At 41.1% G+C, this 23,128-nt stretch overlaps 2 protein-coding genes across 5 annotated transcripts in view; one reads left to right on the top strand and one right to left on the bottom strand.

Annotated features, from left to right (window-relative positions):
* Positions 1-908, bottom strand: part of LOC117502242 (F-box/LRR-repeat protein 6-like) — a 28,623-nt gene extending 27,715 nt beyond the window's left edge. Inside the window, exons 1-2 of one of the 3 annotated variants that reach the window (XM_034161291.1) lie at positions 845-887; positions 762-764 (exon numbers count right to left, since the gene is read on the bottom strand). The gene's annotated coding sequence lies outside the window, so the exon portion shown is untranslated. The other 2 variants (XM_034161290.1, XM_034161292.1) reach the window with 2 other exon arrangements.
* A 64-nt stretch (positions 909-972) lies between these two features.
* Positions 973-20,813, top strand: LOC117501795. 2 transcript variants are annotated; one of them, XM_034160756.1, is made up of 4 exons: positions 1,147-1,580; positions 1,665-1,727; positions 11,555-11,624; positions 18,240-20,813. In XM_034160756.1, exons 3-4 carry the CDS (start codon positions 11,564-11,566, stop codon positions 20,792-20,794), a joined length of 2,616 nt encoding a protein of 871 aa, XP_034016647.1. In that variant the 5' UTR covers positions 1,147-1,580; positions 1,665-1,727; positions 11,555-11,563; the 3' UTR covers positions 20,795-20,813. The 2 variants fall into 2 exon arrangements, with proteins under 2 accessions (XP_034016646.1, XP_034016647.1); XM_034160755.1 differs by lacking the exons at positions 1,147-1,580; positions 1,665-1,727 and adding an exon at positions 973-1,003.
* Positions 20,814-23,128: the final 2,315 nt, after the last annotated feature.

Genomic DNA, 23,128 nt, shown 5'->3' with positions numbered 1-23,128 from the left:
GTTTGGCACGTTGGAGAGGTGTTCTCTTCACGGATGATGCGAAGGAGATGTGTTGCATTGCATGAGGCAAATGGTGGTCACACCAGATACTGACTGGTATCCCCCTCCCAATAAAACAAAACTGCACCTTTCAGAGTGGCCTTTTATTGTGGGCAGTCTAAGGCACACCTGTGCACTAATCATGGTGTCTAATCAGCATCTTGATATGGCACACCTGTGAGGTGGGTTGGATTATCTCAGCAAAGGAGAAGTGCTCACTATCACAGATTTAGACTGGTTTGTGAACAATATTTGAGGGAAATGGTGATATTGTGTATGTGGAAAAAGTTTTAGATCTTTGAGTTCATCTCATACAAAATGGGAGCAAAACCAAAAGTGTTGCGTTTATATTTTTGTTGAGTATATTTGTCCACACTACAAAATGGCTCAGATAGCTGTCGTTTTAGGTAACTGATTACTTGCCAAACATTCAAGACTTTTAGGTTTTTCAATATAATTACATGATACTGTACGTGGAACATTTTGGACCATCTGCCCAACTAAACATATACTTCTCACATAAAGCTTTTAAATCATTATTTATGAATGATATTTTCCACTATTAGTAAACTGTATAAACGATTAATTGACAAATGTCAATAATAAACGGCGATATACGGCAAGTTTAAAGCTAATGTAAGCTAGCTGGCTAGCTAGTCAGTATAATTATTATAAAAGTGAAAACCGGCTGTCGTTACTTTAACAAGAACTAGATGCACAATTTTCTAAAATAAAAAAATACTGCTTCAATTTTACCATGATTCATAAACTACTACGCTGTATTTTATTACCTGGTAGTTAACACACAAAGGAGCAACACTCTACACCCACAATGCAGTTCGCCGCTCTGGCAAGTCATGACGCGATTGGTGGATAGTTCAACAACATCCCGCCTTTTGTGAGAAAGTATCCAATCACGGGCAGAGAACTTGTGCGCAAACCAGCTAACAAGCCTTTCAGGGTGGTAAGAACAATAATATTTACACACACAAAAAATTGTTTTTTGAGGCTGTTTTTAGGAACTGCTTGTATGACGCGTACCATTCTTAATGTGGTACTGTGCGTACTCTTCTCACAGTTTAGTTTTACGTTTTCTTGCAGCTACAATTGTTAAATTAGCATTTTAGCATATCGTGTACCGTTAACTCATGTTATAAAAAGGTCTTAATCTTTAGTATATTTAGATTCGTTGTGAAAGCAAAATACAGCCGGTTTTAGATTTGATAAGTAAGTAACATGTACTAGGAGAAATAACGTTGAATATTTCCAGAGGTAGCATTACCAGCAGCATGGCCTGAGTGAATGCTCTCCGTCCTTTGTCCTAGGAACCTTCACCTAAACCGAGAGCAGAAGATGGGCAGAAAAATAGGGGACTTATTTATTTATTTATTTTATGCTGCACAATAGATCCAGATCAATCATGCAACTGTTCATTTTGATAGTCAGACATCAGTAAGGGGATGGCACCAGCGCTTTCAATTTGAAGATGAGGTAAAGAACAAAGCAAACAGAGGCCTATCCCAGCAGTCATAAGGCAAGAGGTGATGTTCACCCTCGACCACACGCCAGCCTGTCACAGTCAAAACAGTGTTGTAAAATATATCTATCTTGTGTCATTTCTGTAGGAAAAAGAAGAAATAAGTTTTCTTTGGAGCTTCAGTGTTCTCGAAGTACACAAAATCCAGAAAGTAAGTCATTACTGTTGTCTTATTCACACTCAATACAATAAAACATGAACAACCAGTACTTGCATTTTAACTTCCATGCCACAGAGCTGCAAAACCTCTTTGTATATGGATTTCTGTCAAAAGTTGTTTCCATGTTCAGTTTATTTTGTCATATAAAACTGCTAACTTCAAATATATATATATATATGAGAGAGAGAGAGAGAGAGGGTTTTCAATCATGTGACTGATTTGCTGCAGCACAGGTGCCGTCTCCATTCTAGATTACAAGGAGGCTGCCGCGTGATAGAAAAATGGAGAGAATGTACGGTTATTATGATGCTTTAAACCCTTGAGATAAAGCTATTTATCATGATAGATGTGTAGCAGTTGGTTCAGTGGATCCGTATTTTACACCAGATAGTGAATTTAGTGGTGATGTAACAAACTGGCCAACAGTGTCACACTGCGATATTGTGAACTTTTTGGTGTTTTCCACTTCGCCGTTGTACATGGAGGAAGCTGCCGACCATGGCAGCCTCGCCGGCCTCCTGCCGAGCATCCCAGCGGAGCTCTGAAAGCGGAGGTCGGTCTTGAAGTCCTGAGCGATTTCTCTCACCAGGCGCTGGAAGAGCAGCTTGCGGATCAGCAGCTTGATGGATTTCTGGTAGCGGCGGATCTCTCTCAGTGCCACGGTGCCGGGCCTGTACCTGTGAGGCTTCTTCACACCGATGGTAGCTGGAGCGCTCTTCTGGGCGGTCTGCTTGGTTCTGGCCATATTAAAGCTTCGTTCAGATCTGCTCTGCCAGGTCTCTGTGTCACTTACAAATCTCGTAACACTCCACTGCTTGATGCACAATAACTTCTGGTAGCCTGTAAAATGAGCGACCTGCCTCATTTTTATCACCTCTGTTTGAACAACAAACAACAGCACAAAGGTTGACCATTGCTGAAGCTTCTGCAGTTTTTCACCAAATGCACGTAACATATCACAGCGGCCACTGCGTCGTAATACAAAATGGCCGCGGGGCGCAAAATGACGTGACCGATATGTCACATGAAAACCCTATGTGTGTGTGTGTGTGTGTGTGTGTATATATATATATTTATATATACACACACACAGTGAGGAAAATAAGTATTTGAACACCCTGTGATTTTGCAAGTTCTCCCACTTAGAAATCATGGAGGTGTCCGAAATTTTCATCTTGGGTGCATGTCCACTGTGAGAGACATAGTCTAAAAAAAAAAATCTGGAAATCACAATGTATGATTTGTTAATAATTTATTTGTATGTTACTGCTGCAAATAAGTATTTGAACACCTGTGAAAATCAGTGTTAATATTTGGTACAGCAGCCTTTGTTTACAATTACAGAGGTCAGACGTTTCCTGTAGTTCTTGATCACGTTTTCACACACTGCAGCAGGGATTTTGATCCAGTCCTCCATACAGATCTCTAGATCTTTCAGGTTTTGGAGTTTCAGCTCCCTCCAAAGATTTTCTATTGAGTTCAGGTCTGGAGACTGGCCAGGCCACTCCAGGGCCTTGAAATGCTTCTTACGGAACCCCTCCTTAGTTGCCCTGGCAGTGTGTTTGGGGTCATTGTCATGCTGGAAGACCCAGCCATGACCCATCTTCAGTGCTCTTACTGAGGGAAGGAGGTTGTTTGCCAAAATCTCGCAATACATGACCCCATCCATCCTCCCTTCAATACAGTGCAGTCGTCCTGCCCCCTTTGCAGAAGAGCACCCCCAGAGTATGATGTTTCCACCCCCATGCGTCACGGTTGGGATGGTTTTCTTGGGTTTGTTCTCATCCTTTAAACATGGTAAGTGGAGTTGATTCCAAAAAGCTCTATTCTGGTCTCATCTGACCACATGACCTTCTCCCATGCCTCCTCTGGATCATCCAGATGGTCACTGGTGAACTTCAAATGGGCCCGGACATGTGCTGGCTTGAGCAGGGGGACCTTGCTGTCCTGCAGGATTTTAAACCATGACAGCATTATGTGTTCCTAATGTAACTATGTGTTATTCTTGGCAATATTGTTTGAATACATTCATGCCAATGAAGCAAATTGAAATTCAGAGAGAAAGAGAGTGAGACTGACCTTCTCAAAGGTTGTATCTTATTTCTTTTCCATCATTGTGGTAAAGTGAGATCGGTCACATATCAGTCACCAACATGTTTAAGATTGCTTCAGTCAGGATATTTGCTTGCCGAGGTGTGCATGTTGTTGGCTTGGTAACAAAGTTGTTCATTCGCCCTATTGAGATATCCCATAATCCCTTGTGCGCCAGAGAGTTGCAGCAGTCTAAAGAACCTAGAGAAACCACATGACAACAATTGGAAATGTTCATTATACTACCAAAATGTAATTTTTTTATGGCTTTCATGACGTTAATAACATACTGCATGCATGACACCCTAAAAACTTGCTAAAACAAATATTCAAAATAATCTGTGTCTGCTATGTTCAATTTAATAAACGCAAACTGAATTTCAGACATATATATTTCTCTGGAGCGAACAGCACAAACAGTGTTGTAAAGGACAAGAAGCAGGGCATTAAAGAGTAAAGCACTTTCCCCCAGAATGATATCAATCAATCAATCAATTTTTTTTTTTATATAGCGCCAAATCACAACAAACAGTTGCCCCAAGGCGCTTTATATTGTAAGGCAAGGCCATACAATAATGATGTAAAACCCCAACGGTCAAAACGACCCCCTGTGAGCAAGCACTTGGCTACAGTGGGAAGGAAAAACTCCCTTTTAACAGGAAGAAACCTCCAGCAGAACCAGGCTCAGGGAGGGGCAGTCTTCTGCTGGGACTGGTTGGGGCTGAGGGAGAGAACCAGGAAAAAGACATGCTGTGGAGGGGAGCAGAGATCGATCACTAATGATTAAATGCAGAGTGGTGCATACAGAGCAAAAAGAGAAAGAAACAGTGCATCATGGGAACCCCCCAGCAGTCTACGTCTATAGCAGCATAACTAAGGGATGGTTCAGGGTCACCTGATCCAGCCCTAACTATAAGCTTTAGCAAAAAGGAAAGTTTTAAGCCTAATCTTAAAAGTAGAGAGGGTGTCTGTCTCCCTGATCTGAATTGGGAGCTGGTTCCACAGGAGAGGAGCCTGAAAGCTGAAGGCTCTGCCTCCCATTCTACTCTTACAAACCCTAGGAACTACAAGTAAGCCTGCAGTCTGAGAGCGAAGCGCTCTATTGGGGTGATATGGTACTACGAGGTCCCTAAGATAAGATGGGACCTGATTATTCAAAACCTTATAAGTAAGAAGAAGAATTTTAAATTCTATTCTAGAATTAACAGGAAGCCAATGAAGAGAGGCCAATATGGGTGAGATATGCTCTCTCCTTCTAGTCCCCGTCAGCACTCTAGCTGCAGCATTTTGAATTAACTGAAGGCTTTTTAGGGAACTTTTAGGACAACCTGATAATAATGAATTACAATAGTCCAGCCTAGAGGAAATAAATGCATGAATTAGTTTTTCAGCATCACTCTGAGACAAGACCTTTCTGATTTTAGAGATATTGCGTAAATGCAAAAAAGCAGTCCTACATATTTGTTTAATATGCGCTTTGAATGACATATCCTGATCAAAAATGACTCCAAGATTTCTCACAGTATTACTAGAGGTCAGGGTAATGCCATCCACAGTAAGGATCTGGTTAGACACCATGTTTCTAAGATTTGTGGGGCCAAGTACAATAACTTCAGTTTTATCTGAGTTTAAAAGCAGGAAATTAGAGGTCATCCATGTCTTTATGTCTGTAAGACAATCCTGCAGTTTAGCTAATTGGTGTGTGTCGTCTGGCTTCATGGATAGATAAAGCTGGGTATCATCTGCGTAACAATGAAAATTTAAGCAATACCGTCTAATAATACTGCCTAAGGGAAGCATATATAAAGTGAATAAAATTGGTCCTAGCACAGAACCTTGTGGAACTCCATAATTAACTTTAGTCTGTGAAGAAGATTCCCCATTTACATGAACAAATTGTAATCTATTAGACAAATATGATTCAAACCACCGCAGCGCAGTGCCTTTAATACCTATGGCATGCTCTAATCTCTGTAATAAAATTTTATGGTCAACAGTATCAAAAGCAGCACTGAGGTCTAACAGAACAAGCACAGAGATGAGTCCACTGTCCGAGGCCATAAGAAGATCATTTGTAACCTTCACTAATGCTGTTTCTGTACTATGATGAATTCTAAAACCTGACTGAAACTCTTCAAATAGACCATTCCTCTGCAGATGATCAGTTAGCTGTTTTACAACTACCCTTTCAAGAATTTTTGAGAGAAAAGGAAGGTTGGAGATTGGCCTATAATTAGCTAAGATAGCTGGGTCAAGTGATGGCTTTTTAAGTAATGGTTTAATTACTGCCACCTTAAAAGCCTGTGGTACATAGCCAACTAACAAAGATAGATTGATCATATTTAAGATCGAAGCATTAAATAATGGTAGGGCTTCCTTGAGCAGCCTGGTAGGAATGGGGTCTAATAAACATGTTGATGGTTTGGATGAAGTAACTAATGAAAATAACTCAGACAGAACAATCGGAGAGAAAGAGTCTAACCAAATACCGGCATCACTGAAAGCAGCCAAAGATAACGATACGTCTTTGGGATGGTTATGAGTAATTTTTTCTCTAATAGTTAAAATTTTGTTAGCAAAGAAAGTCATGAACTCATTACTAGTTAAAGTTAATGGAATACTCAGCTCAATAGAGCTCTGACTCTTTGTCAGCCTGGCTACAGTGCTGAAAAGAAACCTGGGGTTGTTCTTATTTTCTTCAATTAGTGATGAGTAGAAAGATGTCCTAGCTTTACGGAGGGCTTTTTTATAGAGCAACAGACTCTTTTTCCAGGCTAAGTGAAGATCTTCTAAATTAGTGAGACGCCATTTCCTCTCCAACTTACGGGTTATCTGCTTTAAGCTACGAGTTTGAGAGTTATACCATGGAGTCAGACACTTCTGATTTAAAGCTCTCTTTTTCAGAGGAGCTACAGCATCCAAAGCTGTCTTCAATGAGGATGTAAAACTATTGACGAGATACTCTATCTCCCTTACAGAGTTTAGGTAGCTACTCTGCACTGTGTTGTTATATGGCATTAGAGAACATAAAGAAGGAATCATATCCTTAAACCTAGTTACAGCGCTTTCTGAAAGACTTCTAGTGTAATGAAACTTATTCCCTACTGCTGGGTAGTCCATCAGAGTAAATGTAAATGTTATTAAAAAATGATCAGACAGAAGGGAGTTTTCAGGGAATACTGTTAAGTCTTCTATTTCCATACCATAAGTCAGAACAAGATCTAAGATATGATTAAAGTGGTGGGTGGACTCATTTACTTTTTGAGCAAAGCCAATAGAGTCTAATAATAGATTAAATGCAGTGTTGAGGCTGTCATTCTCAGCATCTGTGTGGATGTTAAAATCGCCCACTATAATTATCTTATCTGAGCTAAGCACTAAGTCAGACAAAAGGTCTGAAAATTCACAGAGAAACTCACAGTAACGACCAGGTGGACGATAGATAATAACAAATAAAACTGGTTTTTGGGACTTCCAATTTGGATGGACAAGACTAAGAGACAAGCTTTCAAATGAATTAAAGCTCTGTCTGGGTTTTTGATTAATTAATAAGCTGGAATGGAAGATTGCTGCTAATCCACCGCCCCGGCCCGTGCTACGAGCATTCTGACAGTTAGTGTGACTCGGGGGTGTTGACTCATTTAAACTAACATATTCATCCTGCTGTAACCAGGTTTCTGTTAGGCAGAATAAATCAATATGTTGATCAATTATTAGATCATTTACCAACAGGGACTTAGAAGAGAGAGACCTAATGTTTAATAGACCACATTTAACTGTTTTAGTCTGTGGTGCAGTTGAAGGTGCTATATTATTTTTTCTTTTTGAATTTTTATGCTTAAATAGATTTTTGCTGGTTATTGGTGGTCTGGGAGCAGGCACCGTCTCTACGGGGATGGGGTAATGAGGGGATGGCAGGGGGAGAGAAGCTGCAGAGAGGTGTGTAAGACTACAACTCTGCTTCCTGGTCCCAACCCTGGATAGTCACGGTTTGGAGGATTTAAGAAAATTAGCCAGATTTCTAGAAATGAGAGCTGCTCCATCCAAAGTGGGATGGATGCCGTCTCTCCTAACAAGACCAGGTTTTCCCCAGAAGCTTTGCCAATTATCTATGAAGCCCACCTCATTTTTTGGACACCACTCAGACAGCCAGCAATTCACGGAGAACATGCGGCTAAACATGTCACTCCCGGTCTGATTGGGGAGGGGCCCAGAGAAAACTACAGAGTCCGACATTGTTTTTGCAAAGTTACACACCGATTTAATGTTAATTTTAGTGACCTCCGATTGGCGTAACCGGGTGTCATTACTGCCGACGTGAATTACAATCTTACCAAATTTACGCTTAGCCTTAGCCAGCAGTTTCAAATTTCCTTCAATGTCGCCTGCTCTGGCCCCCGGAAGACAACTGACTATGGTTGCTGGTGTCGCTAACTTCACATTTCTCTTATGAACAGGAAGCAATCACAGCTCACGGCGATTCCCATTGAAAATAACAGAGAAATAACCTGATCATGTTTACATAAAACAAAACACAATAACAATGTCTATAAACCCAGATAATATATTCACGAGAGTTTTAGGCACAATATACAAATTATGTTACGATGTTAATGCTGTTTGTGTGGAGCGGTTAAATTGCAATACGTTGCACTTCTTGCTGAGCGAGAAGTGCAGTGTATTGAGGGTCCACCCGCTCAATTTGAATCATTTTCCCTCTTTGTGCCACCATTCGGCCACACTTATCCAATCTGAATGACATTCTCACTGTAGATTCTGGTGAAGTGAGTCACTGTCTCCCTCACTCTTGGCATACAGCTTGATGTCATCCATATACAGGAGGTGGTTGAGGGTTACTCCACTCGTGAATCGATATCCATAGCCGCTTTTTGTGTTGAGTTGGCCAAGAGTGTTGAAGCCTATGCAGAATAGCAGCAGGGACTCTGCATCAACTTGGCATATTCTCCACTTGATGGTGACTTGTGCAATTGCCTTGGAGTTGGCCTCCAGGGATGTCTTCCACAGTCCCATTGAGTTTCTGATGAAGGTTATTGGTGCTTTGTATAGGTCCAAGCACTCTAATATCCATGTGTGAGGCATTGAGTCAGGCCTTCTTGTAGTCAATCCAGGCTGTGCTCAAGTTGGTCTGCCTGGTCTTTAAGTCCTGGTGCATTGCTCGGTCAATCAGTACCTGGTGCTTCGACCCTCTGGTATTGTTTCCAATGCCCTTCTGAGCTGTGCTCATGTGGTGATGCATATGCCAACTCAACTTGGTTGCTATGATGCCTGATAGGAACGTCCATGTTGTGGAGAGGCAGCTAACTGACCGGTAGTCTGAGGGTGTCGTACCCTTGTGGGTGTCTTTCATGATCAGGATTGTCCTGCCCTGTGTTAGCCAGTCTCGGTGAGTACCTGCTGTTGGTAGCCCACCCATTTGTGCTGCCAGGTGCACACAGAGTGCTGTTAGCTTCTTCAGCCAGTCGGTGTGGATCATATGAGGTGTGGTGCTGTCCAGCTTTTCATCCCTGATACTGTTGTTGGATGGATTCTGGGAGGTGGCTGTCTACCAGCCACTTGGCATTGGTATTGTGTGATGCCTCTTTCTCCCAGATGTTCAGTCTCAGTTCTGGGCAGGTCTGCTCTTCTCATGTGAACACCACATAGAACCATATATTACAATGTTACTAAATTACAAAGTATTAATTGGCATGATTCAGTGTCAAACAAATAAGTTGTGGGTGCTGCACTCTTTAATGCCCATTCTTGTTTTATGTGCTTTTCTGGATTAAATGAGAGGGACCCTAGTTTAAAAAAAAACTGTATTCCTTAATAGGGCTGAAACGATTAATTGAGTAACTCCAATAATTCGATTAGAAAAAATGTTTGAGGCAAATTCTTTGCCTTGAGGCTTCATTTAGCGCTGTAGTACATATGCCAGGCCTGTTTGTGGTGCTGTAATGCTCCCACAAAAAATGGAGAAGAAGACCATAGGGCATGCACATAACTACTGTAAGAGCTAATCAATGTAGAATGCGATGCTATAAGTTTACAAAGTCACACGCTGAGTAAAATAAACCCTTTTAAGAGAAAGGTTTTGCGATGATCATCTGAAACAGATTTATTGTGCATTTAAAGTGAAGCAGTGTTTGTATACATTTTTTTTTTTTTTTTGCGAAAGGATGTGCATTTTAAATGAATCATGTTTAACTATTAAAAAATGCCTTTATTCAGATTTGATAAGCATTTTTATCAGCAGGCTGTACAGTTCATTTATCAGTGCAGCTTTTGTGGAAATGCTGCACTCCACAGCCGTTTCTCAAAGGTTGTGTTATTTGCCAAATATCCACAGAAAACAAGGAATTTGACTTTGGTTTGAGCTGCACTCTGTACGGCATGTATAAATATACGTACACTAAACACTGAATAAATCACAGTAATAACAAGTGCAAATGAAATGTGCAATAAGAGGAAAAAAAAAAAAGAATGTCTTGTCTGCAGACTGAAGATTTCACAAGACCACCTGGGCTTATGGTTCAGCAAATGTCCAAAACTCTTAATAATGTGAAAAATAAATAATTACCTGGGAAAACAGAGAGGGAACACCCTAAACTTAAAAATCTGCATGATGGCACAGAAACATCGTCCTACAACTAGTGTGCCTTTATTCAGAGAGTAACATCAACTGAGAACATGGGGCCATTTTGGGGCCAGTTGTGCTGAACTACTGAATGAACCTCTGAATTACACTTCTGCAGCTCTGTAACTCTTTGTCATGCAATGACTTGCTTGACCGTTCTGGACTAATTTGACCCTCAACAAGCTTTTCTTTTTACAATCATCACCTCCAATTCAAAGGTAAGCTGTACAATTTCATCTTTTTCCGAGTCCGTGCTGTAAATGTGTGGACTTTTCTGCCAAATGTATGTGATCCCGAAATGTAATCAGTGTGCGTGCTGCAAACACTATTAAAATATGAGAGGAAAGAGTAAAAGCAGAAAAGTATCAAATCACAGCCTTTTGCAGTGTCTGATTTAACAGGTGTACATCCAGACTGTGGGTCCGAGTCTGAACACGGTGTGAAAAAAATAAACAGCCAGTTTTTAATCACAGAAATGACTCCCACATGCTTGGGGTTTTTAATGGAAATACATTATGATGGGACAGGACGAAAAATCCGTTATACAAAATCTGTTTGATACAGTGTTTATTACATGGAAAACAATAGAGAAACATTGGGACTTCTTTTGTCTGGTAACTGCAAATATCTTGTTTATATGATGACAGTGTAGGTGAGTTTTACTGTACATGGGAATGAACAATAAATTTACCTTGCAAACTTTTGACGATGAAGTCACTTCCATCCCACACAACTGGCTTTATTTTCCCAAATTTTTCTTCTGTTCAGATCTGAAGGGAATCTGTACATCTTGAAGCCCTTGTTGTGTCTATTTGTGCCTCCAAATGCACTCGGCATTATCAGCGAATAAAAAAATAAAATAGCTGATTTACATGCAGACAGATTAACAGCGAATGCTATTTTGGCCCCAAGATGGGACCATGAGTCATGTGACTTTTTTTTTTTTTTTTTTTTTTTTTTTTTTTTTTTTGGCTCATCATGTCTCTACTCCCTGAATAAAGGGACTCTACTACACCCCCCCCCCCCCCCCCCAAAAAAAAATATTTTCCCTCGTTGAAAATCACTGAAATTGTATCTCTTTCTCTTAAAGCGATTGACAATGGAAGAGGGTGAAGATTTCTCTCTCTCTGGGAAAGCAGTTGAAACTGAAGAAAATCTGAGTAAGTCTACAAATACTTAGTCATCAGGACACACAATGTTGTATACAGTGACTCAGGGATGTGAAATTTCTGTGGAATCATAGCTTTCTACATTTTGGTGATAATATGGATCACAATTGATACATAATATCTGATTACTTTCAAAACATGACTTGCTAGAATCCTTTTAATTGCTAAGTCAAGCTTTGTATATTGATTTGTCAAACTGTTTTTCTGTTGGTGCAATTTCATATTGAAGAATCTTAAGTACTACTCGGATAGTTTTACTGCTGTGCACATAATAGGCCTATGATTGGGGGCAGATGTACAAAGATTGATAGATAAATACTTTATTAATCCTGAAGGAAATTATGTGGCGGTCTGTCGCTCCCATTCACACAAGTAAAAACACACATTAAAAAAGTAGCAATAAATAATACATCACTATTAAATTCAAGTCATAGTAAAAGGAGTTTAAGGCACTGCAGGGGACATTTCCATCTCACTTCTCCTGCCCCTGGCTGAAGTGACTGCATTATACAGCCTGATTGTGCGAGGGACAAACGAGTTCTTCAGTCTCTGTTCCATCTCCTTCTCCACAGAGTCCAGACACAGTCCAAGAACCTGCCTTTTTTAATGACACATTGGACTGATAAAACATGTACAGAAGCTTCGAACGGACGCTAAAAGAAGCCAGCCTTCTAAGAAAATGCATCCTGCTATGCCCCTTCTTGTACACAGCGTCCATGTTTGCTGCCCAGTTCAGCCTGTTGTCCAGCTGCAGCCCCAGGTGCTTGTAGATGGAAACCACCTCCACCTCTGATCCATCAATAATGATGGGCTGTAGAGAGGTTGGCCTCCGTAGAAAATCGAGCACCACCTTCTTCATTTTGGTGGTGTTCAGCAGGAGCTTATTCTGCTGGCACCACCTTCCAAAGTCCTTCACCGGGCCCCTATACTCTTCCTCCTCACCCTCCCTAATGCCTCCTCACATTCCTAATACTTCTGCATGTGGCATGTACCTGAGTTGTACTGGAAGTCAGCAGTAGGTCCACTATCGATTTGATCCACTATCGATTTTGCAGGTTTTCCAACCTACAAAGAATGGAGAGGTCTGTAATTTTTTATCTTAGGTACACTTCAACTGTGAGAGACAGAATCTAAAAAAAAAAAATCTGAAAATCACATCATATGATTTTTTTTGAATGAATGAATGAAATGAATTCCAAAATGCCGCAATATGCACCCCTTGGGCGCATATTGCAGCGTTTTGGGATTACCTTTCACTGCTATGCTGATGATACTCAGTTATACATGCCGATAACTGCTGCTAATCTCATCCACATAAAATCCTTAGAAGTTTGCCTTGCATCAGTGAGAAGCTGGATGTACTTTTAAACTCTGATAAGACTAAAATGATGGTTCTTGGTCCAGTGAGACATCTGCATCAATTTGACCAGCTAACGCTTAGCCTAAGCTCGTGTGTCATACATCACACCGACAAAGTGAGGAACCTTGGGGAAATTTTTGACCGTATGTTGTCCTTTGACCTCCATATTAGAGATATTACGAGGACTGTTTTCTTCCAGCTGTGAAATATAGCGAAGATTCGTCCCATTCTGTCTTTGGCCAATGCTGAGACCCTGATCCATGCACTTATCTCTTGGACTACTGCAATGTTCTGTTTTCTGGTTTACTGCAGTTCAGCATTAGGGGTCTTCAATTGGTTCAAAATGCTGCTGCCAGACTTTTGACACGACCACATGACACCTATTTTGGTGTCTCTTCACTGGCTTCCTGTCCCTGTGAGATCAGATTTTAAGGTTCTGCTACTAGTCTATAAAATTGTTCAAAGACTGGCACCTCCCTACCTAGCTGACCTAATTAAACCCCACGTACCGGCCCAGGCTCTATGTTCTCAGGGTGCAGGACTACTTTGTGTCCCTAGGGTGAATAAAAAGTCTGCAGGTCACAGAGCTTTGTCTTATTGTGCCCCTGTTCTGTGGAATGATCTCCCTGCATCAATAAAACAGTCAGATTCTGTGGAGACTTTCAAGTCCAGGCTTAAGACGCACTTATTTTCCCTTTTGTATGTCTAGCAGACTGGCATAGTATGTTGCTATGATTTTTACTCTTAATTCATTTTATTAGGAAATGGAGTGAGCCACGGCCTCAACTTGATCTAAATTCTGGGTCTTTTAGTCAAGCTTAGGGCTAATGGCCAGCAATCACCTTAGTATTTCTTTAGTTCTTCTTGTTGCTTAATGCTGACAAATTATAGTGTATTTTTTTTTCTTTCTGATGCCTGATTCTGTTTTTTTTCTCTCTCTCTCTCTCTGTTTGACGTGCGGCTCCATCCAGAGATGGGTGTGGTTTCTGTTTCTGTAACCATCCTGTCCTGTGCACCAACAGCATTTCCTGTATATTCGTTATGTGAATTGTGTCTGTATCATGGCCCAAGCAGAGGGTCAACCCTTTGAGTCTTGTCTCCTTGACGTTTCTTCCTCAGAGGAAGTTTTTTCTTTACCATTGTCGCCTGTGTGCTTGCTCTGGGGGTTGGTAAGGTTAGACCTTACTTGTATGAAGCACCTTGAGGCAACTTTGTTGTGATTTGGCTCTATATAAATGAAATAAAATGAATGAATGAATGAATTATTGGGCACACACACACATACTTAACAAATTCAAGGTCTTGGAGTGGCCTAGTCAGTCTCAAGACCTGAATAGAAAATCAATAGAAAATCTTTGGAGGGAACTGAAACTCAAAATCTGAAAGATCTGGAGAAGATCTGTATGGAGGAGTGGACCAAAATCCCTGCTGCAATGTGTGAAAACTTGGTCAACTACAGGAAACGTGTAACGTCTGTAAGTACAAACAATGGTTTCTGTACCGAATGTTAAGGTTTGTTTTTCTGTTGTATCAAATATTTATTTCATGCAAATAATTATTTAAAAAAGTAGATTCTGTCTCTGACAGTTGAAGTGTACCTATACAGACCTCTCCATTCTTTGTAGGTGGGAAAACTTGCAAAATCGACAGTGGATTAAATAATTATTTGTCTCACTGTATGTCATAACATAATCTTCACATTTTGCGACTTACATTTTGCAAGACCTGAGTTCACGTTTTGTGGGAGATTTTATTCAGTTTGCGGCAAAATTATTAACGGCTCGCGGACATTCACGGTTTGCATAAATTTTCATTAATGGTTTGCAGATAAATCACAATTTTCATCTGATTCACATTTTGGGGTCAACAACCCTAAGTGCCCCATCGGAACCCAGTTTCTCAGCTTCATAATCAATCAATCAATCAATCAACTTTTTTCTTGTATAGCGCCAAATCACAACAAACAGTTGCCCCAAGGCGCTCCACATTGCAAGGCAAGGCCATACAATAATTATGAAACACAGTCTACGTCTAAAGCAACATAACCAAGGGATGGTCCAGGGTCACCCGATCCAGCCCTAACTATAAGCCTTAGCGAAAAGGAAAGTTTTAAGCCTAATCTTAAAAGTAGAGAGGGTATCTGTCAATAAGCAATCGAATGCGCTGAAGTGATGAATAAACTTAACAAATGGCCTTTTTTTTGTCAGTTCTAGGGTGCTGATTTGAAAATTTGAAGAATTATATCTGACCTCTGGTGACTTCTAGAGGTCATTGACCTTTATGACCAAAAATGGCAAATTGAACAGCTTCTTGCCTTCAGAAAGCTTCAGAAAGCTGTGTGTTACAATGATATTTAAGTTGGCAAATAGTTTCATGTGTGACTTTTGGGGGAGTATTTAAAACTCAACTGTAAAAACCTGTATGACCTCTGGCGATCTCTGGAAGTAATTGACCTTCCAGTTTATGTTTCTGTTTAGTTCCCATTATTTCAGGATATTGTTTTTACTTATCTTCTTTTCAAAAACTCTGTTTTGTTTTTAATCACTTATTTTTGTTATGTGTCGGACGCAGCCCGGAGAACCGACCAGCGTTTGAAGGACCCAGTATAAAATAAGCAGAGCACGGTACAAAGGATAACAAAATTTAATGACATAACAGTGATGTGAAAAAGTACAAACAAATAAGTGCGGTCTGGCATGGTGGATTTGCGGTGCGCTCCTAGCAGCACAAACGGTCCGGAGCCAGAACCAGTTCGGACCCAAGGACCCCGCCGACACCCCCCAGGTGGCCGCGATAAACCGAGTCTCAGGAAGTGTGCTGACGAGCGTGAGACCTCACCCCCTCCTCTTTCACAGACCATGCATCAAACCTGGACGTTCTCTGCATCCACTGATGATGAGATGGCTCTCGAGACGACGATCTCACCCGTCTGGTCACAAGGTCGAGTCTCTGGCAAATACACACTGTGTACTCCAGACTTAAATGCCACCATGCTCCAATCCGTGTAGATGCACCACAGCTGTGAGTCCTGACGAGCTGCACATGATCAGCCTCAGGTGATCAGGGTGAGGTCCTGAAAACTCAGCCACACAGCCACTCAGTCCTGAATGCAAGCCACCTGGAAGGAAAAACAAAAGACAGCACAGAAGACAGAAACAAAAGGCAGCCAGGCCCCCCCAGCCATACAACAATTTTCCTAAAGCTCAAATTCTGATACCACAAAATCTACATATTAGCCCTGTTGAGCACAAAAAACGTCTGAGTTATAATTAATTATGCAGCTATCTGAACATATCCCAATAAATCAAGACCTAAAAATATCAATTCATTGAGGACTAATTAACAGACATAGAAACTGCCTTTTACACTTGTTTCTGAATGTATGCATCATGGTGTGGCCTATCTTGATCCAGTTTTAGTTGACCTAGATGTGGATGCTAGCCACTGCAAGGGTAGACTCTGCAGTACAGAGACCATGTGCATGCTCCAAGATACATCTATCATGCAAACTGGGGAACCTTTCAAGTGCATACACATTGTGTTTGATAGATACTATGACCTGTCAATAAGGTGTGACACTCGCATTAAATGTGCCAAGAAGACCCAGTTCGGTGGGAGATCAGAGATCAGAATGTACCACTGCCTCTGAAGTGGTAGAATTTCATGGCCAGTGAGATTCACTGATAGAAGAGCATGTGGAGACTTCAACATCTGATGTTAATGTAGAAGAACTTGAGGCCAGGCATGAAGAGTCAGACACCAGGATGGTGCTCCATTGCACCAAAAGCCAAGCCTCTGCTATTGTTGTGGCCTCAAGAGACACAGATATTTGGTTCTCCTTTTAGCCCATTTTGCCAGCATCAAGTGTGATAAAGTTTGGATGAAGGCAGGCACCTCAAAGAAGCAGAAATTCACACAGTTGATGAGAACCTTGGCTATGCTCTGCTCAGTTCCCTGCCAGCCTTTAATGCTATCACAAGATGTGATACCACTTCTTTCTTGGCAGGACACTAAAAGAAATGTTGTTTCAAAGTATTCATGGAGCACCATAATCTCCCGAAAGAACTTGGAAGAGGTGACTTAAGCAGTACAGCCTGTGCTTATGTAGAGGCCTTTATTTGCAAGGTTTTCAAAACTGGCTCATGCACCTCATCAAATAGTGCCAGGGCCTCTCTATTTGCTCAGGCTGTTCGCCTGGAGACATCACCTCTAAGTCAGGGTGCCTTGTCATTTCATATCAAGAGGGCACACTATCAAGCAGCTGTATGGCTCCAAGTAGATCAACAAAGACCTGCACTACCTCCACCGGAACTGGCGAATTGAGAAAGATGCTCTTTTTGCCAGTTCTCACTTCCCTTCCTTCTGTGCCGCAGACTATCAATCTTGTGACATGCGGCTGCACCACAGTATCAAACGAAGAACTGCAACTGCAAGAAACAAGCTGCAGTGTACTGCTGCATGTCGTTGCCACATTTCTGGCAATATTTGCTGAAAAAAGCAGACTAAATATGGATGTACACTAATGTCAAAGTATGATGGCTATTTTGAATAAAACGTCTTCAAGACAGTGTTCATCTAAATTTAGCACAAGCACTTGAGGAATTTAGATTTTAAGCTGATGTAGTAATGTAGAACACACATCTTGGTTTAGGAGCACAACGCATGCTTTATTGGAGTATTGCACGTATGCAAAGTTCAGTGACATCTAAAGGATACCAGAGACCAGATGGAGTTTGGCATATGGAATATTTGAATTTGGCATCTCCAGATTGGCAAAATAAGACCAATTTTTAATTCCATCCATCATATTAGTGTATTTAATTGCTTTATGAGGGAAATAAACTGTTTTCCGTTTGCTGTTTTTGATTGTAAATGTCAATGATCTCTAGAGGCCACCAGAGGTCAGATAGTTTCTTCAAATGAAAAAATTCAATTCAGCACCCTAGAATTGACAAAAGTTGGCCATCTGTTAAGTTTTTCATCACTTCAGTGCATTTGATTGCTTATGAAGCTGAGAAACTGGGTTGCAATGGGGTTCTTAGGGTCACAAAGTTCAGTGACCTCTAGAGGTCAACAGAGGCCAGATAGAGTTTGTCATGTGGCAGATTTAAATTCAGTACACCCAAATTGACAAAATAAGACTGGTTGCCAACTTTGTCCCAAAAATGCCGAAAGGTGTCACAAGTCTAGATTTTGGCACCCGTATGTTATTTTTCTCCTCACTTGCCATCTTCTATGTCTTTCAGGAGATGAATACTACTGGAAACTTGTTGCAGACTTCATTGGTCCTCAGACTGGGGAGGGATTAGACCTTGAAAAGGCACCATGTAAGAACAGACTTCTGATTCAAGTCGGACTCATGAAAGAAGACAATAATTTTCCTTGGCTTGCCATCACAGAATGGCTGAAGAAGATTTTCCCCACACATCTGACAGCTGACTTTCGTTGTTTGATTGAGAGGGGCATTGCAACGACATTGAGTCTGGGAAGTGACGCGAGGCTGATCTTTTTGGAGTCAGAGGTGAACTTTAACTTTGTTGGGCCCATATGTGACAGCATCGGCGTTGAAAGGCAACATCTTTTGGAGATGAGAGATTTTTCAGAGCGAGCAAAGTCAATCGAAGTCACAAACGGATTGATCCTTGAGCTGAGCAACTTTGTTGCCAGGGAAAAAATTGGCCTAATCAATTTAGTTACTTGGCTTAGAAACTTCAACTTAGAGTACTGTAAGGATGGACAAATTGATAAAGCATACAAAGTCCTTCGGGCGAAAATAAAAAAGTTAAAACTGTACTGCCGCAGTTATGAAACAAGAAGTCACCGGAGGAACACAGTGATGGAAAATGTTCTTCAAACGCCATTTGAGCTGGTGCCCAAAAAAGCTGATCCTCAAAGATTTCTTGTGAGGAAGCGCATGAAAAGAGAATACAGTGAAAGGGTGGCAGAAAGAGAGGAAAGTGATAGTTTTGAAAATGGGCAATATGACGAATCAAATTCAAAAAGAACTTCTGAACATGAGGAAAGTGATGATGATTATTTGGATGCAACCAACTCATTAGAAGAAGACTCTCTGGATAACAGAGGTGAGGCTCTAACTCTTCTTGACATTGCAATGATGTCGGCCCAGAAGCTGTTAAGTGTGTACAATGGAACAGCCGAAGCTTCCAAGCAAGTTTCCTTGGATCTGCTGAAAAATCATTACGCACTGACATGCAAGGAGTATCCTGCCTTGACCGATTTTGAGAACCACGTTAAGAAGCTGAGTAAAGATTATTCGCTGGCCTCTCCTGTGTTTTTTTTGCACAGCAATGCTCATTTCCTTGTTGATATACACAATGCAGTTGAGCAGCAGATCATGAGCTTTGAACAAGAGATCACACAGTCAACGGGGGAAAAACTTGGCCGTGATAAGAATCCAGATTTCAAGAAGTTTGTGAATTTCTCAGAAAGCGCTACTTCACGTTATATTCATATGGCCTGTGATCTTTTAAGCCCTCGCACCCCTGACAGGCCAAACTTCAGAAAGCATTGGGTAGCGTTCTGTGAGGAAAAAAGGAATCCCTCCAAACTTGCGGTCAATATGTCAAACCGGTTCAACAATTACTTTGAAGCTGCGGCAGGTCTTATTCACCACCACAAAGAGATTTCACTCTTTTTCTCAGATATGTTGTCACTGAACAATGACAGCTGCCCGAATGTAATCCTAGAGAGTGTGGTCGCAGATGCAGATGATTCATTCATACAGAGCTTTGTATGCGTTCTGGCCATAATTTATTGCAAAATCATTGGCCCCTACTGGCAGCTGTTGAAAAGTGGAGGTGAGTACGCACTCTTCAGCCAGTACCTTCTCTGTCTCTACCAGAAGTTCCTTTATTGGGTTAAAGATCCATCAATTATGCTGGAACCTGAAGAGGCTACAAATGTTTTCCTGCAGTGTCCACTGCAAGAGAAACACTTTGATGGCATTTTCCATTTCTGTGGTCAGTGGCACACCAACAGGGACCTAATCAGGGCTTGTTTGAAGAGGATGGTGAAGGTAATTGCTGCCGTCACTGAGGAAAACTTGAAGAATTTTCTGCCAGGAGGAATATTTTCCCAAATTCCTCCACCACATGTGACTACAGCTATGGTAAACTGCACATTCTCAGTGATGATGGCAGAATATCCCTATGGGCATGCCTATCCTTACAAGAAGAAAAGACCTGACAGGTCCTCCAAGCATTCCATAGAGAGACACTCATCTTCAGCTAGCTCTCAAGAAGACGATACCATGTCCAGCACATCTGCTGACTCTACAGATGATTCCCAACATCCGCTGACTAAAAACAGTACCAGTGTTGCGCAAACAGGTGACCACTATCATCAGTCTTACAGCAGCATTAAAAGCAGAGACAAGAAGGGAAGAGGAAAGCATGATGTGCTTGAAGATGATCGTGAGCTGAACATGGACAGAGACTATATAATAGCGACAGTAAACTCAAATGGAGGGCCATGCAAGACACAACAGGATTTGGACAAAATGATGCTACGTTTTGATGGAAAATCCAGAGCTGAGAAGAAGGAAGCCATTCGCTGTGAGATACTTTACCAGAAAATGGTTCTCAACAACACAGACCCAAACTTGGATTGTGCACTTAGCAGCGGGGGAAACATGATGTTGAAGCTGAAGCTCTCACTTCCCCGTGTTAAACCGGGTTACTCTCTTGTTTTAGCTCCTAGAAAGACAAAAATCAAGCCTGCGCTGAAACACGCGTCAGTGGCCCCTGCTGGTCAGGGTGAAAACAGCAGCAAGCCATCTTAAATATAAAAAAAAGTCTAAAGTACGACAAATGCCATAGTGTGTGATCTAAAACAATCATTGAATTCACTGATTAGATGATTATGATAAAAAAAAATCAATAGTCTGACTTATTAATCGACTCATCGTGACATTCTCTGTTTAATTTTTTTTTTTTTTAGAATTGTTTTTTTTGGATTTTGGACTGTTGGTCAGACGAGCTCCTTTGTATATCAGCTTGAGCTCTCTGAATATACAAGGGAAATTTTCCATTATTCAGCAATGAAAAATAACCAACATTTTGTTTGATAATGGTTGTCTTTTGGTACAATTGGTGGGAAATATTATGTCATGTTTTCTGTTTCATACAGTAGTTTTGATGATTCTTTGTTTTTTTTGCATGGAAATATATTGTAGCCGTGCTTTTTAATGAACATTTTTTGGACTGAGACTTAATGTGTAAGGTGTATTTCATTGTGTACCCATATTATTTGTGCAAAATCAGTAACTTTTATGCTGAGTTAAATGTTGTCAACTGACAAAATGAGCTTTTCCTTTGTCCTTTGTGTGGGCATCAGTCTGTATGACGACACAAGAAAGTTAAATTCATATCCATTTGTTTAAAATATATAAATTTAATTATGTAATGTGTCAGTGTGCTGTGTTTGTGTAGAGAGATATCGCTACACAATTTGTCAGACAAGCAACACGGATCTCCAGTGCCAACCAGGATCCTGTGATTAGTAACAAAGCTTCACAAGCAACTAAATAAGGCTTGTTTATATTTTTCAGTTTTGTATGTTAAAAGTCACAAAATAGGCAGCTCACTGCAATGTATCAAAGACATGTAGTAGTTACAGAGTTCCTATTTAGACATGGTGCATGGCATGAAGTGGATGACGGGTTACAACTCCCCGTGCACACCTTTTTTTGTTTTGTTTTTTTGCCAGTTGGACTGAGACGATGCAGACTTGCCCATGGACACAGACTGGTAGTGTAAATAGAAATCAGAATAGAATTTATTAAGAAGTAAGAGTTACATAAACAACAGTAAATAGAAAAGGAAAAAATACTTTTGTAAGAAGTAAAGAAGTCAGACAAATGGGCAAAGCTAAGTTTACTGCCAAATAGATATGGTGGAATGGGGCTGTGCAGGCATGCAGATGAACAGTACATGGATGATCAGTCTGTACTTGGTGGGCATGGGGGGTCAGGGTAAATGGGAGTCTCTGACATTATTTATTAGTCTAGCTGCGGATGGAAAGAAACTGTTTTTGTGTCTTGAGGCTTTAGTCGCGATGGACCTCAGCCGTCTGCCAGAGGGGAGGGTGACAAAATGCTTGTTTCCTGGGTGATGCTTTGTTTGAATTTTAAGTCAGATCCCCCTGGTCCACACCAGTTCTAAGACAGCTTCTGGGCACCAGCTGGGGTCTGATATGGGCAGGCCGACTCCTTATCCACTGAGCTACCTGCTCTGTATGGTCTACAGGAGGTTGATTAATTTTCTGTTCCTGTTTACTCCAGTCAAGAGTCACGGGGGGCTGAAGCCTATTCGAGCAGTCAAAGGGGCATAAAGCAGGGTCCACCCTGGACAGGACGCCAGTGTAGGAAGTTACTGAGAGAAATTTTGACTATAATCCTATACATGCTCTGTTAATTGCAAGGAATGTGAAATGTTCACTGAAGGCAGTTTGCTTTTGCAGTCTGTCAAATGTCAAAGCAAGAGCAAGCGTGGAGGCCAAGTGGTTTGTGCTTTTGCTTCCTAAACAGCAGGTTCCTGGATCAAGGTCACCTGTGCCCATTCTCTATGATGTGGAGTTGACATCAGGTCAGGCATCTGGTGTTTAAAAAAACAAAACAGGCAAAATCAGCGTGCAGATCCCTTCCAGATCTGCTGTGATGACGGAGCAAAAAGGAAGAAGCCAAAACATTGATATAAGTGTCAAAACAGGTAACACCCGCTGCCTTTACCGTCCCAAAGGAGGCCCCAGGGTATTTTTAACATATACAACCCCTGGCAAAAATTATGGAATCACCGGCCTCAGAGGATGTTCATTCAGTTGTTTAATTTTGTAGAAAAAAAGCATATCACAGATATGACACAAAGCTAGTCATTTCAAATGGCAACTTTCTGGCTTTAGGAAACAGAAATCAAGAAAAAAAATTGTGGCAGTCAGTAACGGTTACTTTTTTAGACCAAGCAGAGGGAAAAAATATGGACTCAACTCAATTCTGAGGAAGAAATTATGAAATCACCCTGTAAATTTTCATCCCCAAAACAAACACCTGCATCAAATCAGATCTGCTCGTTAGTCTGCATCTAAAAAGGAGTGATCACACCTTGGAGAGCTGTTGCAC

Source organism: Thalassophryne amazonica, chromosome 20 (assembly GCF_902500255.1).
Source record: "Thalassophryne amazonica chromosome 20, fThaAma1.1, whole genome shotgun sequence".
Lineage (NCBI taxonomy): Eukaryota > Metazoa > Chordata > Actinopteri > Batrachoidiformes > Batrachoididae > Thalassophryne > Thalassophryne amazonica.
Note: the sequence above shows the minus strand (reverse complement) of the source record. Positions and strands in the feature narration are given on the sequence as shown.